Source organism: Oxyura jamaicensis (genome assembly GCF_011077185.1).
Source record: "Oxyura jamaicensis isolate SHBP4307 breed ruddy duck chromosome 5 unlocalized genomic scaffold, BPBGC_Ojam_1.0 oxy5_random_OJ106517, whole genome shotgun sequence".
Classification (NCBI taxonomy): Eukaryota; Metazoa; Chordata; class Aves; order Anseriformes; family Anatidae; genus Oxyura; species Oxyura jamaicensis.
The window spans coordinates 4,877-20,960 of record NW_023303968.1 but is presented as its reverse complement, the minus strand read 5'-3'; the positions used below and the strand labels follow the sequence as shown (position 1 = coordinate 20,960).

The window sequence follows — 16,084 nt, the reverse complement described above, 5'->3', positions numbered from 1 at the left end:
TTCGTTATTTCCCCCTTTCAGTTGCAATAAACATTTCTCACAGAAGCACACTACTTCACACCTAATATGGTGCTATTCTTTCTCCATTCTTTTTCTTCCTCTTTCCTCATATAGTTTCCTGGTTTTTGTTCCCCCTTTAAGATGCACATTGTACCTGCAACATAATACATCTGAAAATAATAATCCCTCCTCTGTCTTCGCCCCTTGAGAGATGATTTTTAAATAAGGCTCAACTTGTTTCTTTTCTTAGTAAATCAGTTACTTTGATATGTAAAAGGGGAAAAAACACAAAGCTGACAGGGTTTGTTTTGTTTTTAGTACAACAACGCTCCATCTTTTAAAACACATTCAAATGAAACGGTTAAGCAATCCTCTCTTCCCTACACATATTAAGGTTTGTTTCCTTATTCCTTGAATGAGTCGGAGACCAACAACTACACCAGCAGCTTTTAGGAGACCTTTACAGAGACACAAACAGGATAAAGGGGGACCCACTACACGTCACCATGTCATGTAAGACTCTAAGAGCATCAAACTCCTTTCCAGCTTTTTCGGATGGTGAAGCCTAAGGCTGATGGTGCTAAAGCAGAGGAAGTTCAGGGAAGTGGTGCAGCTGATGGTGCATACACAGGGGAACACAAGCAGGGAATTGTGGAAGGGAAGGAAGCTTCTGGCATTCATACAGGCTGCAGGGGAAGAAATTCTGACAAGACGACGAGGCACCAAATTTAAAAGGCATAGCACAGCCCCTCGCTTAAAATCACTCCTGCAAGAACAATGAGCACAGTTTTACTCTCTGCTCTCCTTACCTCAAAATAGCATACTCAATTAGTGCTTCTTCCTAAGTTCAAACCTGATGACTTCTCAATATGCCTACTGAGGGAAAAAGAAAACAAACAAAAAAAAAAAAAAACAGAAAACCACACGTGGACTACTTTTTTTTTTTTTCTTTGCACAGACCTAACTTTTATTTTCCTTCTCCTGTAAAATAAAGGAACCATGAAAGAGAGAGGATCAAAGACAATTCAGGCGGTTTCTGTGCAAACCACTGTATAAAGTGTTACCAGGCTCACTTTAAACCATGCTTGTAATGTCCTAGATCCTTCATTCCCAAATCTCGTTACAAGAAGTAGCAGAAATTCATGACACTACGCCAGTTTTAGAGATAAAATTGAGACCTAGTTTGTTTAGTTTCTGACATACAATGAAACAGAATATGAAAGTAAACTTCCAGAACTGACATCAACAATCTGGCCATCTACATCTGAGTTGTTCCTCTTTGTCATTCAGACTCCCATGTAAGTTCCAGTCAGTCAGTTTACAAACACAGAGAAAAATATCTAACCTAGCATGACTTCTCTAAAGAACTTTACTCTTCTCTAGAGACCTGTGTTTTCCAAAACAAAGGTGGAGGAAAATGTTGGAACGCAAATTCTAGGAAAAGTCATTTTTACTGGAAAAAAATCATTTGGACTTCGCTATTCAAAAATATGAAGCTGTGACTTAAAGAATGGGTTTTCATAAATGACAAAGTTGTGGCCAGAAAGACATTTCAAAAAAGATACTGAAAAATAAAAGAAATGGACAAAACCTGAAGCAGTCTGCTCAGGGGAAGGAAGATGAGCCTTCTCTGGGCTGCACTAGCTCTCTCCCCGCTCGCAGACATGGCACAGTACAACTACACTGCACTAGGTAATTCCCAGCCTTTGACTTCCCTGTTGTCCACAGCAGACTTTTTACAGTACTCTGTACCCAGTCTGTTTCCTATGATCTCTCCACAAATAATGCCGTCAGATGAGGTTTACCCTCCAAAGTCTAGCTGACTAGCCATTATCAGCTCATATTTCTCCAGATGTTTTGTGATCTCATCCTTTCTTAATGTCTCTAGCATCTTGCCTACCACCAAGGTCAGATTTATTGGTTGACGATTTCCTGGTTCCTCCCCAGTCCTCTTTTCCCAGAACAGGGCTAGCAAAATGAAAGCAACTGAGAACTAGCATTGCAAAACCATAGCCCCTTGTGTTGAAAAAGAGACACACAAGAAAAACCACAAACTGACACAGCTTATCTTTTGTTTTCAATAAGAGCAGCAAAAGATTTCCCTACACACCCGAACCTTGAGCTCTGGAAGTAACATCAGCATCTTTCCCAGTTACAAACTTCCCCCCTCCGTTCCTCCTTCAGCCCCTGCCTTGTTTCTTACCTTTCTTTTTACCCCCAGTTTTTTCTCTGAAGCAGCTGCATCCTCTCTAGCTGGCATCTTCAGAGTTCAGATGTGTCTTAGGATCCTTTGCAGCAAATGCCACAGCCACTCCTTTGAAATACCGTGAAAGCCAGCTGATGCTTCAACTAAGCTGAACCTCAAAGGTTCTGGTTACACAGGTCAGCAAAAAAGTGCACTGCTACGTCCCACAGACAGACAAAAGCCAAGGTAAAAAACACACACAAAGAACACCCCAAAATAAAACAAACACACGCACATACATACAAATAGAGGTAGGGAACATGGTGAGCACAGAAAAGAGAGAAGAAGAGGTGAAGGAAAACAGCAACACAGGAGACCCCAGAAAAAAAGTTAACTGCTGGTCATACATCTTGAGATCCCCTTTTGATTCATACTAAAAGGATACTAAAACTATGAATCTGTGCTCAAAATAACAAAATTGAAGTTAACAGTCTGTGTTAATCTGCTAGAGAAAGTTAAAGAGCACCAATCAGCCTCTTAGTTGGTATTTTATATAAAATACATTCATTTTGTGCAACGGAGCTGTAGGAAGACAAGCCACCAAGGACTAGTGGTTATTTATTAGAACATCTGTGTCACTCCATTTCATTACAGAAATAATTCTTTAACAAATTTAATACTATTTCCAGCAATGGAGTATCTTTTGTATAATTCCTCATTTAAGGACCTCTAGTAATTCTGATCAACTTGGCAGCCAAACCCTAAACTAGCCGAGCAGTTTTATCAGCTTCAAGTCCACTTATATTGACATTGGAAGGACATGTCCTGGTTTTCATGGTTACAATTGCTGTGCTGTGCTCATATGCCATTTAAAGACAAGAAAAATTAAAAAGCAGCTCCACATTTGCTGCCAGATATGAACGGATGAATACACAGGTTTCTCCTGTTGCTTGTAATTGCCACAGAGTGAGAAACTTAGATTTCTATTTCCTTTTTCAAATGTCAGTGTACATTTTTCCCTCCCCCTCCTTCCGTCCCTCCCTCTCTCTCCAAGCCTCCTCTTTCCATAAGTTTATGCCCTAATAGGAAAACCGGACATAGGAGGAAAGACAGAGATGACAGAGTATCGAAACGCACAATCCCACTCTTTGTTAGCCTTGCAGAAAGGCTTCAAAAAAAACAGGATGAAGACTGAAGACAATAGAAGGACTTTTATAAGCAGGGAGCAGAGCAGAAAGATGTGAGAAATCCAATGAGATCTTTAAAAATGAAACAGTAAAGTAAGTAAAATACACTTGGGCATTTCTCTTTCATCTAAAAAGCTCCACAACACGCGATCAGAAGTAAGGATACTCATTATACACATCCAGAAACCCAGTCATCTCAGAACTTCAACAAGCAATTTGGGCAGATAATGTTCCTCCTTCCTCCCTTGTCTTCAATCCCAATTACAGCACCCCTGGCACTACCCATTTCCCCCGTACTTCCCCACTAAGCAATCCTCTGACACACCACCACTGGGGACTACGTGTGCCGAATGCACACACACACTGCACCACCCCAAATCCGCGTTTCTCCCCTCCACGTGTGTGTTTGAATACTCAGCTGTGCAGCTAGGCAGAAGCGGTTAGTGTTTTAACTACCGTTTTTGTCTTGCAAGAGTCCCTCGCCTCGCTGCGACTGCAGTAACAGCATCAAGTGCTGCCAAGTGGGAAAAGAAAAAAAAAGTTCATTCATGAATTCTTATATTTCTGCCCAGTTGAGGTTAGACATGTCGTGGAGATGACTCCAGCCTCCGCAAAAACAAACATCTGCGCTACTGGAAGTGGGACTTCCTTCATGCGACCGACTTACAGAACTGCCAAGAGCTCTCGGCCAGGCAGAGATGTTTAATTTCATTTCTCCATTTGTATTTTTAATCCTGGAAACAAAAACAGAAACGTAAAGCAAGCTGACAGAGGAAAACAGCTCCAGAATTCTCGAAAGCCCTGCTATTTCCCTGCCAGGCCAAAACACCTGCTCCTGATAATGATGGCTTTATGCTTATATACACCTGCCATCCAGAAGGGCTCCAGAGCCCTTTGCAGGCTGCTTTATACATACACAAATCATTAAAACCACCAAAATTAAGCTGCTGCTGGGGCGAGATGGAGCAACTGTTCTACTGCACACAGCCACGCTGTTCAACTGTTCAGGACGTGAACTAAAAGATACCATATCCAAGCAAAGCTACAGGGGAAATCTGGGGTAGAGAGAATGTAATTGCCCAAACTGGATTTTGGCCAGTCGCTACTGAGCATATTTGCATGTGGAAAGCCCTAGGATCTTTGAAGACCACAAGCAGTCCAACCTTCAGTTTTATGAATTACCCCCCAGACAAACAACATACATTTCCTATATCGAAAATCCTCCTTTAGAAGTCCCTCCCTGCAGTAATTACTGTTTATGCCCTAACTTCAGAAGCTCGCAGTATCTGACATCAGTTTTGGAAACATCCTGTGGTTGTAGCACTTGATCTTGCAGAGCTAGCAAACTGATAGGGTCTGACAATAAATGTCGATGATTAAAAAAATATATCATTTACAAAACACACACACAGTGGATCGGTTCCTCCTCCACGCTCCCACAAGCCTAAAGAACCGAATTTCTCAACAGAACATAAAGCAGAACAACTGAGAGAGTAACGGAGCTGGCGCGCAGAGCACACCGAGGAGATACAGCGCTGCTTTCTAAAACCCTCCTCGCACGGATAATCCCAGCTCAACAGTTGCAAAATCAATGAAGTGGAATTAAGTAGGTGTCACCACACCTACCGAGAAGAAAAAAAAAGGCATTGGGGAGCAGGTTAAAAAAGATCAGGAGATCTGGCATCCAAAAAACGCCAAGGTACGTTTAATAGTTGAGGCACAAATTTGCAATCTCAAATATATGCAGAACATGCAGAGTAACGTTTTGGAAATGGAAATGTGTTCAGCAGATAATCTCATCATACTGCTATCAGCAAACCATCAGAGATAATAATCTGTTTCTGTAAGGTAATTTAAAATAGGAAAAAAAAAATAGATCAACAGATCAGGGCATCTTTTACTAAGACCTCCTCCACAGGTCTCTTTACTTGACAGTAGCTTTATTGTAATCCTAGAAACAAAGAAAAATCAGTCCTCCAGAGTACACACAAACAGATTTCAAATATGCCTGTTTTAAAGTTTCAGACACATCTCCCTCTGAATCCTCCTATGTGGTTTTACATTTCCATTTTTATACTAAAATGTTTCTCCCTCAAATTTTTGTACTGTGTTCCTCAAAATATCTTTTTTAAAAGTTAGAGGTAAGTATAGAAATAATTGTAACAAAGGAAGATTAAAAAACCCACAGTCTAAAAACACCATTTAAAACTAAAAATATATCACTTACTTTAAAAGTTTCTAGATTCATAAATGGGAATGGAAACATGGTTCTGTGTTTCTTTCTCCTCTTTTATCCAAACACAGCAATCCACAAGTACCTTATCAGAATAAAGTAGCCTGGGTACACCAGAACTATCCAGGGAGTTACTTAAAATAATGAGTCGATAGGAGCATTCCTACTCTTGCTTCTAAGTAAACAGACCAGAACAACAACAACAACAAACAACAAACTTTATCAAAGCATTTTTACATCAAGCATCAGATAATTTGCTCAACTAAGCTGCATATCCAGCTGTTAAATACATATAGTTCCACTTTTTTAAAGCATGGATTATAAACTTTATTGTTGCAGAAGAGCCATCAGCCTTTATCAAGGTTATGGCAATGTATTTCCATTTCTTCCAAAAACAATTACACTATACCTTTGCACCTTCAGGCATGTTGTTGCAAACCCTCTAGAAAAATCCTGAGTCTGCAGAACCACGCAAGCTTCCCTACTGCTGGAGCATACAGATTTTGCTTTTGGTCCAAAAAAAATGACGATATTATGGAAAGTACCTAACACGGGTCTCTCCTTTCCAAGTAATGTTAACAGAGGACACAGAAACAGGTAAGCCAAGAGCCTTGGAGGAGCAGCATCACAGTACTCAAAAACAAACACTCCCCAACCCCCCAATAAAAATAAGTACATAAACATTTAAGGATGCAAAAAGCTTACTTGTACACATGACTATGTAATTTCAGTTTCACCACTCAGTTGAGAAGACTTTTGATAAAAATCAAGTTTCATCAGTGGTAAACCAGAAACGCACCGAGCACACAAAGTCAAGGCTATTCTGCATGTCCAGGACACTGGTACCGAGTGGTTCAGACACAAACCAAACACCACATTCCCCAACAGGTCTCTGGAAGAGAACATCACTGCTTGCAAAATCCAGGGGTATCGATCACCGTTCAAATGAAGATTCAACTCAAGACAACTCTACCTTCCAACGGCGTATGAAGACAAAAAGAAAAGCTACAGCCATACATGTGAAACAAAGAATTTGCCACAGTTGAACCTATAACACTCTAAGTATCGTGTCCTTTAGTTGCTATATTCATCATCATTTTAAAACCCAAGAGCTGGTGCAGTTTTCAGCAAACTCACACGCGCACAAACCCAAAGAAATCCCCTTACAAGGTGTGCTTTCTCAGCTTGACAAAGTCAAACGCGTTCCTTAGATGCAGTTTCCCACTAGGGTGGACAGGAGAACAAGAACTGACAATTTCAAGATACCCTGTTAAGGGGCAGATCGCACCCAGAGACACCAGATCACACCAATTTACTGCGTGGCCCAGCACCCAGTCGTCCTGGAAAGAAAAGACACTTACCTCGTTTGTGAAGCCACCCTTCCTTCACTATTGCTACTTCATTCATAATGGCAGGAATGTCTCTCAGAAGATCAGCTTACACCAAAAGATCACTGTTGAAATTTCTGAGCTCCAGAAGTGTCCACAAAGGGGCTCTTGTTGGGTTTGCCGTTTTTCTCCTTCTCGGCTACTTCTGAAAGGATCAAAAGAAGAATCCACCGTCATTTGAAGTGCATCACATGGTAAATCGGGGATACAACAGGGAGTAGCTTTCATTGCTGGTTTGTTTTTATTATTTTAATTACAAATCCTAAATGAGGGCTTTGCTTTTCAAGAGGATTTTGCTGTCTCCACGGGTGGAGATGTTGGGACAAGTGCCTGCTAGAGCCCTGCTTCTCCACACTGGCTAGAGCAGAGGTGGCTGCAAGACTTGGCCCAGAAGACATCTTCCAGCTCTCCAACAACACCAAGCTCCCCTCAACAATCATAATTCTGAGATTTAGCAAAGTCTTGTATTTCCTGGTAAGAAGACAAGTTCTGGAAGGTTTCCTTACAGCCTGCTGTACACCAGTCCATCAACTAACACACAGTGCATCTTAGAGATAAAGCATTGAGAGTAAAAATTCCCAGTGTTTCACTTAACATCTTCCTAGCTTTGGTGTCATCCTGTTCTCCCACTCAAATCTCCATGACTTTCCTCCAAATTGTCTTATCTTTGATGTTTGTAACTCCTACCTCTCTTAGACGCATGCAAAGAACCTCAGATAAGCTCACGTACCTTTCTGCTACCCTAAATCAGCCCTTATAAGCACCTTGCTCAATTTTATCACCCTTCTCCGAACTCGCTGCATTTTGCTGCTGTCCTTCCTGCAATGAAATGCACCTAAGCATGACTTACAATTTTTACCCCTCCACCTTATGAGATAAAGTCCCTACCTAAATAGCTCAAAATTGCTGCATCTTATTGAAAACACATCTATCTCATGGCCGGCTAGCACAGAAATGTTCTCCACCTCTCCCTCCCTCACTGAAAGCAATCTCTTCCCAGATGCATCAGCTTTCATTATTTTCCTAAATTGAATCTGATTATTGTCCTGCTTGCGGTACAAATGTTCTCTGTTTGTTTTCCTTTAACGACTTCTGTGCTCTCGGAAGCGTCCGTACCTCCATCCAGCTTGGTGTTAAGCGATCAGAACTACAATTGGTGACGCGTTCTCAGCAGTAATTAAGGAGTTTAATACAGCAGAACCGAACCTAGCAGCATTTGGAACACACCACCAAAGACCTGGCTGTTACCAGCATCTCTCTAAATTTGGAGACATCCCATCCCCACCTAACAAATATGTACCAACTCTGCTAGCATTTGGCAGGCATGCGTCAATTACTGGTGAGCACGCAGGTGATATCCATCAGAAACTAGATTAAAAAGCAACTAATTCCACATAACTCACTAAGACACAGCCCTGGGTGGAAGAAGCAGGTGGTCAAAACGAGTCCAACCCAGAACCCAAACACCAGCAGGGACACAGGGGCTGTGCCTTTCGTTGTCAGAGCAATAAAACACTCTGCAAAGCAGGGGAATCAAATCTGAACCATCACTGCAAACTGAAATTCACAGGGGGGAAAAGATGCAAGAGAAGCAAGGTTGCTACCAATATCTTGCCTATGAACTTTCATTGTTTGTCACTAGTCCTCAGCTTTTCCAGTAACATTTTATTTTCTGGGGAAATGATTAAAAAAAGATTATTTTTTTTTTCCCAAATTATGGATCTGCCATGTCTTTCTGCTTGTAATTATCACTCCGAGAAACAGATAAGATGTTTGCCTGAGGGAGGGAAAACACACAAAAAAATGAGACTGGGACAAGAGACTTGTAAGAATGCCTCAATTTCCCAAACAAATATGCAAGGACCATATGCTGCGGAATAGAGACCAGCAACCCACTGCTACCAGTTGTCCACAATAAATTCCTTCTGGTCCAGAGCAATTAAGACACAACTTGATGAACATTGTAAGCTTTCGCCCTCCTTTCAAAAACACATCCACAACAGTCACACTAGCTAGACTGACTTGTTGATGTCAACAGGAGATGAGACCTCACTTCAGGGCTTCACAGAAGCACCCAGCAATTTGCAAAGTGTTGAGCAAAACCCCCAAGATTATCACAGCTTAGGTATGGAAACGCAACACCAAGGTGTGAAAGTTAACGCATCGAACGTGGTCCGTAACAGAAAACGGGGACGGCGTCACCTGCCTCTGCGCCTTCAATTCAGCATCTCAACTGCATTAAGCCGACAACATCCTTCTCACGAACTAGACTTTAACAAAGCTATGAGCCAAGCTAGTCTGTAGAAAGCACAATCCTATTATTTAAAACAGAAAAAGATGCGAGGGCACAGAACTCAGGAACCCCCCGCTAACTTATTCCAGGTTTGTCTGGGTTAACGCTTGCCAAGATTACCACCACCTGGCAACCTCCTGCTCATCACAGCCTATATCGTCTCCTCAAACTGAATCAGAGTGACTATGCAGCCCAAAACTGCAGATCAGCAAAGAAACCCAGAGTTCAGAGGAACTACTTGTTCTGGTTTCTGCGGTATCCAAAAAGTTTGGGCTGCCCTCTGCCTACAGTTCCTATACAAGGAGCATCCCCCAATTGCTACCGGAGCCCTGCCCTCAGGGATGTGCCTACCTGCCCACCTCCTTCCAGGGGAAAGAGGAGGTGAACAGGACAGAGGATATGACGAAGGAGCCACGCACAGAACATCAGGTAGCACGGCACCATGAAGGGGGAAAAAAGCATGGAACATGCCCTACCACCAACCTGCAGTGTGGGCTCCACCTCACTCCTTCAGTGCACTGAATTTATTAGGGGGACTTCGTTTTTCTTTAGTGTGAAGAGCTGGGAATCCCTTCTCACCACGCAGTAAGATGGCTGTAGATGCAGCTCCAACGGCAGCAAACCCACTCTAGCTGGTGTACTTCAAAACACATGTCCAAGTTGGGCTTAATATATGTATTTAAATAAAAGATACCAAATAGAGTGGTAGCAAGTAATAGTAATTTCTTGGAAGAGAAGTGCAAGTTAACTACAGGTCAGTGTACTTCTAAAGATGTGTAAACCAGAGAAAGTTCTATTTGCATAAAATCCTTAGAGGGAAAAAAAAAAAAAAAAAAAGTGATTACAGACCTCATTTATGGCCATCTAGGAATGGTTCCCAGTGAGCAGAGGGCATCCGAGGTAAGTATGACCTGGCTGCTCCAGCCTGTGTCTGCACATGACTGAATGCTGTCAAAAGCTCAACAACTCCGTCTTTTAGCGTTCGGTTTGCCTATTTTCAGCAGGCATTTCTGCAATACCTTTTTCAATTCCAAAATATTTCTCACACGGGTGAAGTGCAGTAAATCACAAATAGCGTGACATCAACATCCTATCACGGTGTGTGCTGATTTTCTGCACGCATTAATTCCGTAAAGGCTATTAACTTCTTCACAAATAATGAGATAACTCACTTCCCTGTGCACTGCAGCAGTGAAACGTGCTCTAAGGAGTCAGTCAAACAAACAGAAGGTGGAGCTGAACCATCTTTTTCCGTATTTGGGAGAGCTCCTTCTCTTTTGGCTCTTCTACTCATGTTTGCTTCCTTTTGCCTCCAAATCCCTCTTAGATGAATCTGTCCTCCTCGCCCTCCTTCCAAGGTGAACTGTTATATTCCTTTCTACTAAAACTCTAAAGGAGAGCAGGAAGAAAATGAATTCTTCCATGATGCTGAAGCTGAAACTTAAGCTTAGGGGATGCAGGAGCATCTCTGGTAATTACTTCATCTTTGTGAAGGAGAGAAAGACTTGCTGGAAGGAGGATCAGATCCACCAGATCCAACCAGATCCTGCCCAGATCAGCTGGCAAGCTGGCTGTGCCCATCAGCCCAGATCAGGACCACAGCAGGATGGCTCAGAGAAGGACCCAGATGCCTGTTTGCCTACCTTGGCCACGGGACATGGTCACAAGAGTAGACAGGACATATAAGAACCACATGGGAGCAGAGATGTGTGTGTTTGGGCCCATGACATGAGCTATCAGAGTAACCTGCGCTCTTTCACATCTCATTTTGAGCTCACAGCCAATTGCATCTAAACTGCATAGGCACACAACGAAGTTGGGCTCCAGCCAACGTTTTAAGTAGAGCGTGCAGAGAGGTATCCCCACCAGGCTTTGACCGGTGAAGTACATCTCCTGCATTATGCAAATCCTACCTTCGGTGTTTCGCAGGAGCAGCAGTGCTTCCAGCGCACCCGAGGCCCTCTGAACTCACAGCAGCCTCGCACCATGACCCAGTTACCAAATCTGGGCAGGCAGCTTTCAAGAAAGCCCAGGACCAAGCAGTTCCAGCATCTTAGCTTACTTTACAAAAATGCATTGAGGGCCTTGAGTTAGGCGTGGTCACCAATGTTTGCTCCTAGCCCATCTCAGAACAACACCGCACAGAAACAGGTATTTCGTGACTGCTTGTGCTGCTTATTGCAAGGCTTGGAAGTGCTCCTCTGATGCTAAGAACGGTAGAAAAAACGGTAACTGGAGGAGAAAATAATCTCTAAAGCCACTTCCACTTTTCTTTCAATCTGTCAGCGTAATCTAGGCGCACAAAGCTGTAATTTGTCTTTACTAATCAATAGGCAGGAGGTTAATTTTGTTCAGGTGAGGGGCCGGAGTTACAACACTCAGGCTGCCCAAGCTGCAACCACAACTACAGTTTGATAGGACAAACGAAGCTGCGTATTTCAAAACCGAGCGATGGCAGAAAAGAAACCTCTTCATACTCTGTCAAAGACACTGGCTAGACAAAATCCTCTTTATGTTCCAAAGCAAGAACAAGTCCTTTTACAGTTTACAGTCATGTAATTTAAGAACTGTGCTGCTCAGAACTTCTGCGCCAACTTAAGATGCAATTATTCAAATTCTATTTTAAAGTCTTTATAACAGAAGTTTTGTTCGCGCTCCCCTCCCCCCAAAACAAACCAAGACAGTCTCAAACCTATTTGAACCCTAAATGTAATCACTTATGGGTCGTTTTTATAAGCCAGCAAACCCCAGTGCTGGAGCTACAGGTTACTTGCGGCCACTGGATCAATTCTTCCATTTGATTTATCACTGCTGGGCACCAAAACCAGCTCTATAAACGTCATACACAATGAAAATCCTCCTATTTAAAAAATCAAAGGTAGCTCCACAGCGTCTTTAAATCTATTAACTCAGACAAACGTTGTGGCTGTCATCAGGAAATTAGCTACTACAAAAAAGTAATTACTAGTCACGCAGTATGTCAAATGTATTTACCTGTAAACAAATATTCTCCTGAATTAAGTGTTAGTAACTCCCCTTTATAACTGTATTTTGAAATGTACAGCCCTCCCCTGGCACAAACAAAACAAATAAATAAAACAAACAAGAGCAAATCACACATTTGCTTCTTATCTATTCGGGATGGTAGAAAAACAAAGCGGAAAGAAAAATTGTTCAATATTTTCCCAAGGGTATAAGGGGCTGGGGGGGGAACCCCAATAAGGTGTAATCCGTACTAGCATCAGTACCACACTGTAAAACATATAATAAGTCTCAGTGTGCTCACGTACTCTATTAGAATTGTGTGTTCTGCAAAGAAAGAGAAGTAAAAGTCCTAGAAGTCTCCAGGAACATCTCAGCAATTGCAGAATTTCACCTTTGGGGGGGGGGGGGTGGAAGGGGGAGCAGGATGGGGTGAGAGGGCACCTGCACACAGCACCCTACAGGTCAGTGAATAGAAGAAGGGGAAAAAATCAGCTCCAGAAAGGCTGCCCGAGGACCTGCACACACGGTGGGGGGGGGATCACCCCCCATGTGCAAACACTCGGTGGGCTGCCACAAAAGATAAGGGCAGAAAACGGGGGCGGGGGGAGACGGAGGGGAAGGGGGCGGAGGAGCTCTCGGCTACTTTATCTGCCACACTTTCAGAAATAACCCGCGCCCCCCTCGTTTCCCCTCTCCCTCCCCCCCCAACCCCGTTTCCCCCAGGGATGCTCGGGCAGGTCCCGACCCCCGGCGGCTCTGTGGGGGCGGGGGCCCGGTGGCAGCCCCCCACCCCGCCACACTTCCACCCACCGCCCCCGGGGGAAGCCAGCAGCTTCCTGCTCTCCCCGAGCCCCCCCCCCCCCCCCCCCAGGCCGGCTCCACCTTCCCTAGCCGGGCCGCAGCCCCCTAAAACCTCCCCCCAAAAACACTTCCCCCCCCCCCCCCAGCTTGGCGGCCCCGGGGCTGGGCGGCGGAGGGGCGGCGGCAGCCCCCAGCCCGCCCCCGCGGCCTAAGGCGGGGGAGCCGGGGGACAACGGGGGGCGCCCCCCGAGCCTCGCCCCGGCACCCACCTCCCCTGCCCGGCCCCGCACGGCTCGGCTCGGCACAGCGGAGCAGGCCCCGGCGCTTCCTTCCACCCCCCCCCTTCCCACCCGGGGGAGCGGGGCACTTACATGGCTGGAGCCCGGGGAGGAGGTGATGGGAGGGCGGCGGCGGCCGGGGAAGGGAGCCGGGGAGGGGAAGGGAAAAGGGGGGGAGGGAAAGGGGGCAGCCGGCCGGGCCGGGCGGGCTCTCCGGCGGGTGCCGAGCTCCAAAGGCCTAACCGGGCTCACGGCAGCCGCCGCCTCCTCCTCCTCACCATCCCCGGGCGGCGGGGCGGCGGCTCCTCCTCCTCCTCCCCCTCTCGCAGGCCCACGGGGCTCGCACAGCCGCTCCGGCTGCCTGCCGGCCTCCCTGCCCGCCTGCCTCCCCCGCCGCTCCGCCTCCGGCCGGGAGGAGCAACCCTGCCTTTCGCCTGCCTCCCTCCCCCCCCAGCCTCAAGGAGCCGCGGGTGTCCGCGCTGCCGCCTTCTTCCCCCCCCGTTCCCCGTTCGTAACCCTCGCCCAGCGGCCGGGCTGCCCGAAATGCTGACTATTAGCCCCAAAATGCAAGGCTGCTGAGAGGGCCGTGGGGACAGGCCCGGCGGCCTCGTGGCACCTCGGCCTGTGGGGAAGAGGCAGCTGTGTGACATGGATGTCACCCTGCCCGAGCAGGGGGTCGGACAGGATCACCTCAGGGTCCCCCCCAACGCCAACAATTCTGTGTCACCTCAGCTCCACAGCACCGGGGCGATTTCATAAGGCAACCCCAAAGCCATACAGTACAAATCCACACGCACGCTGCGCTCACAGGCTTTCCCTGCGCCTACTGAATACTGATCGATCAAGTAATGGGGTGTCTCGGTACCTTTCAATATTTCAATACCCCTTTCCACAGCAAGTGGGCTGCGAGGCGCAGAAAGGCCAAGCGACTGCCCAGGGGCTCAGGTAGGACAGCAACCAGGGCCACAAATCTGGCGGCTGCCTCTCTCTAGGCCGCCCTGCTTTCAGCAGGAACACCCCAAAACGCCCCAAAATGCCCCAGGTCGCTGGAGTGACTCGAGCTATTGCTTGCGGCAGGGCAATATTTTGTAAGGCTTTAAGAGCCGCTCTGCTCTGAGAAGAAAACGATGTTGCGGAAACGGCTTTGACAGATTTATTATTTCTTCTGTGCTTCCAGTATCAAAATTTGCCCTGTTTACTCATTAAGGGATTTTGTTTATTTTCTAATTGACAGTGCCATAAACTCTAACTGGGCTGTAAGGATGATTTGATTTGTTCAGGAATGTACGATCACTGATGATCGCGTTTCTGTAATTGGAAGCTAGTTAGAATTTAGAAAATGGCACATCTTCCCACAGTGTTGCTTTGTTAACAAAATAAAGGTGCATAAAATGTGTTTACAGCAGTAAAGCTGGGGAATACGACTCTGCATTTACACTGGCAGCAAATCTATTTGATATAATGAGAGGCTTTCCCACCATGTCATTTGAATGATTATGGGTGATTACTGAAATTCATATTTTATTTTTTTCTTCTTCCATTTTGATCAACTAGGGGCTCTGTCCAAGCTATCATCTCCACCACAAGTTTTCTGAGCGTCAAATGGATCACTGGATTTTGTGTACATCAGTGCGTTAGAGGAGCCAGTGACAAGAAAGAGGAGGAAAAGGTTCACTCTTCTTCAGGATGGAGGGAGAAAGAATGAGACTTCCTTACCCGCCAGCAAACAGACCATTTCCTCCTGCCAGAACTGCTTCAGCAGTATGGTATTTTCTGTAGCTCTCCTTTAGGATTAGTAAGACATGTTTCAGCACAGTTTTAAAAATGTAACATTCGGGTAACTTAACAGAACAAGCAGACCCCCATGGTACAAGCCTAATTGCTTAGTGTAGGGTCAGATCCGCATCTACCATCAGTGGAAAGATTTGTATTGATGAGAGGGCAGAATGAAATGGCTGAGAGAACCCTCCACACCCTAATAATATGCAAAGGTAATGGAAGGAAAAATCTGTAACAATCTCTCACAATCTCTCTGGGATTGTGATCACATTTATTCTACAGATCATGCATTAAGTTCAGAATATTAAGTGTAGATTAAAATGTAGGTTGGTACCAAAGATATCTTTAAAAGGAAATTATTTGTAAGTGTGCAAAGCTTGCAGTTAAGACGACATTTATAGAACTTAAATGAATTATTTTCTTTTATTTTTGTTATGAACTAATTTTGAGTTTTCAGCCTGTAATTACATTTAGCAGTAGAGTGTAAATACTGGACTTCAGGGCTGTAAGACATTTTTGTATAGGCAGGGGGATCTCTGGTAACAGATCTGATTGCAGGAGAGCTTTCTTGCCTTCCTGCCAAACTCTGTTCTGATTGATAAGCTCCCAGGCTTGGTGAGCAAGGTCATTAGGACTTCCCCCCTGCAAACGAAGCAGCAGTTTTAAAAATAAGGTCATACGGTAAACATAGATTTCAGTCCTGAAGAGAAGAAAATAAACCTCTGTTGTTTGCTAAAAAGGAAGTGCAATTAAAAAAAAAAAATCAACGTGAACAGATTGTTTAGATTTGCCAACTGTTGATTTACCGTGATGAAAGACAGGCCCAAACTAGAAAGATTGGATCCTGATCTGGATCCGACATTCCCCCAAATTTGAAGGGGAAGTTAGATTCGGAGTCTGGAGTAAGGCTTATCTCTCAAACACAGCAAAGTACAGTGGATAAAAATACCCAGGT

The 16,084-nt window shown here is 44.9% G+C and overlaps 1 protein-coding gene across 1 annotated transcript in view; it reads right to left on the bottom strand.

Moving 5' to 3' along the window:
• The window catches only part of LOC118157410 (RAC-alpha serine/threonine-protein kinase), a 72,829-nt gene extending 59,088 nt beyond the window's left edge, over positions 1-13,741 (bottom strand). Inside the window, exons 1-2 of the mRNA XM_035311719.1 lie at positions 13,444-13,741; positions 6,967-7,138 (exon numbers count right to left, since the gene is read on the bottom strand). Coding sequence (XP_035167610.1) covers positions 6,967-7,012 — 46 coding nt within the window. The 5' untranslated portion in view covers positions 7,013-7,138; positions 13,444-13,741. The remainder of the gene's footprint in view (positions 1-6,966; positions 7,139-13,443) is intronic.
• Positions 13,742-16,084: the final 2,343 nt, after the last annotated feature.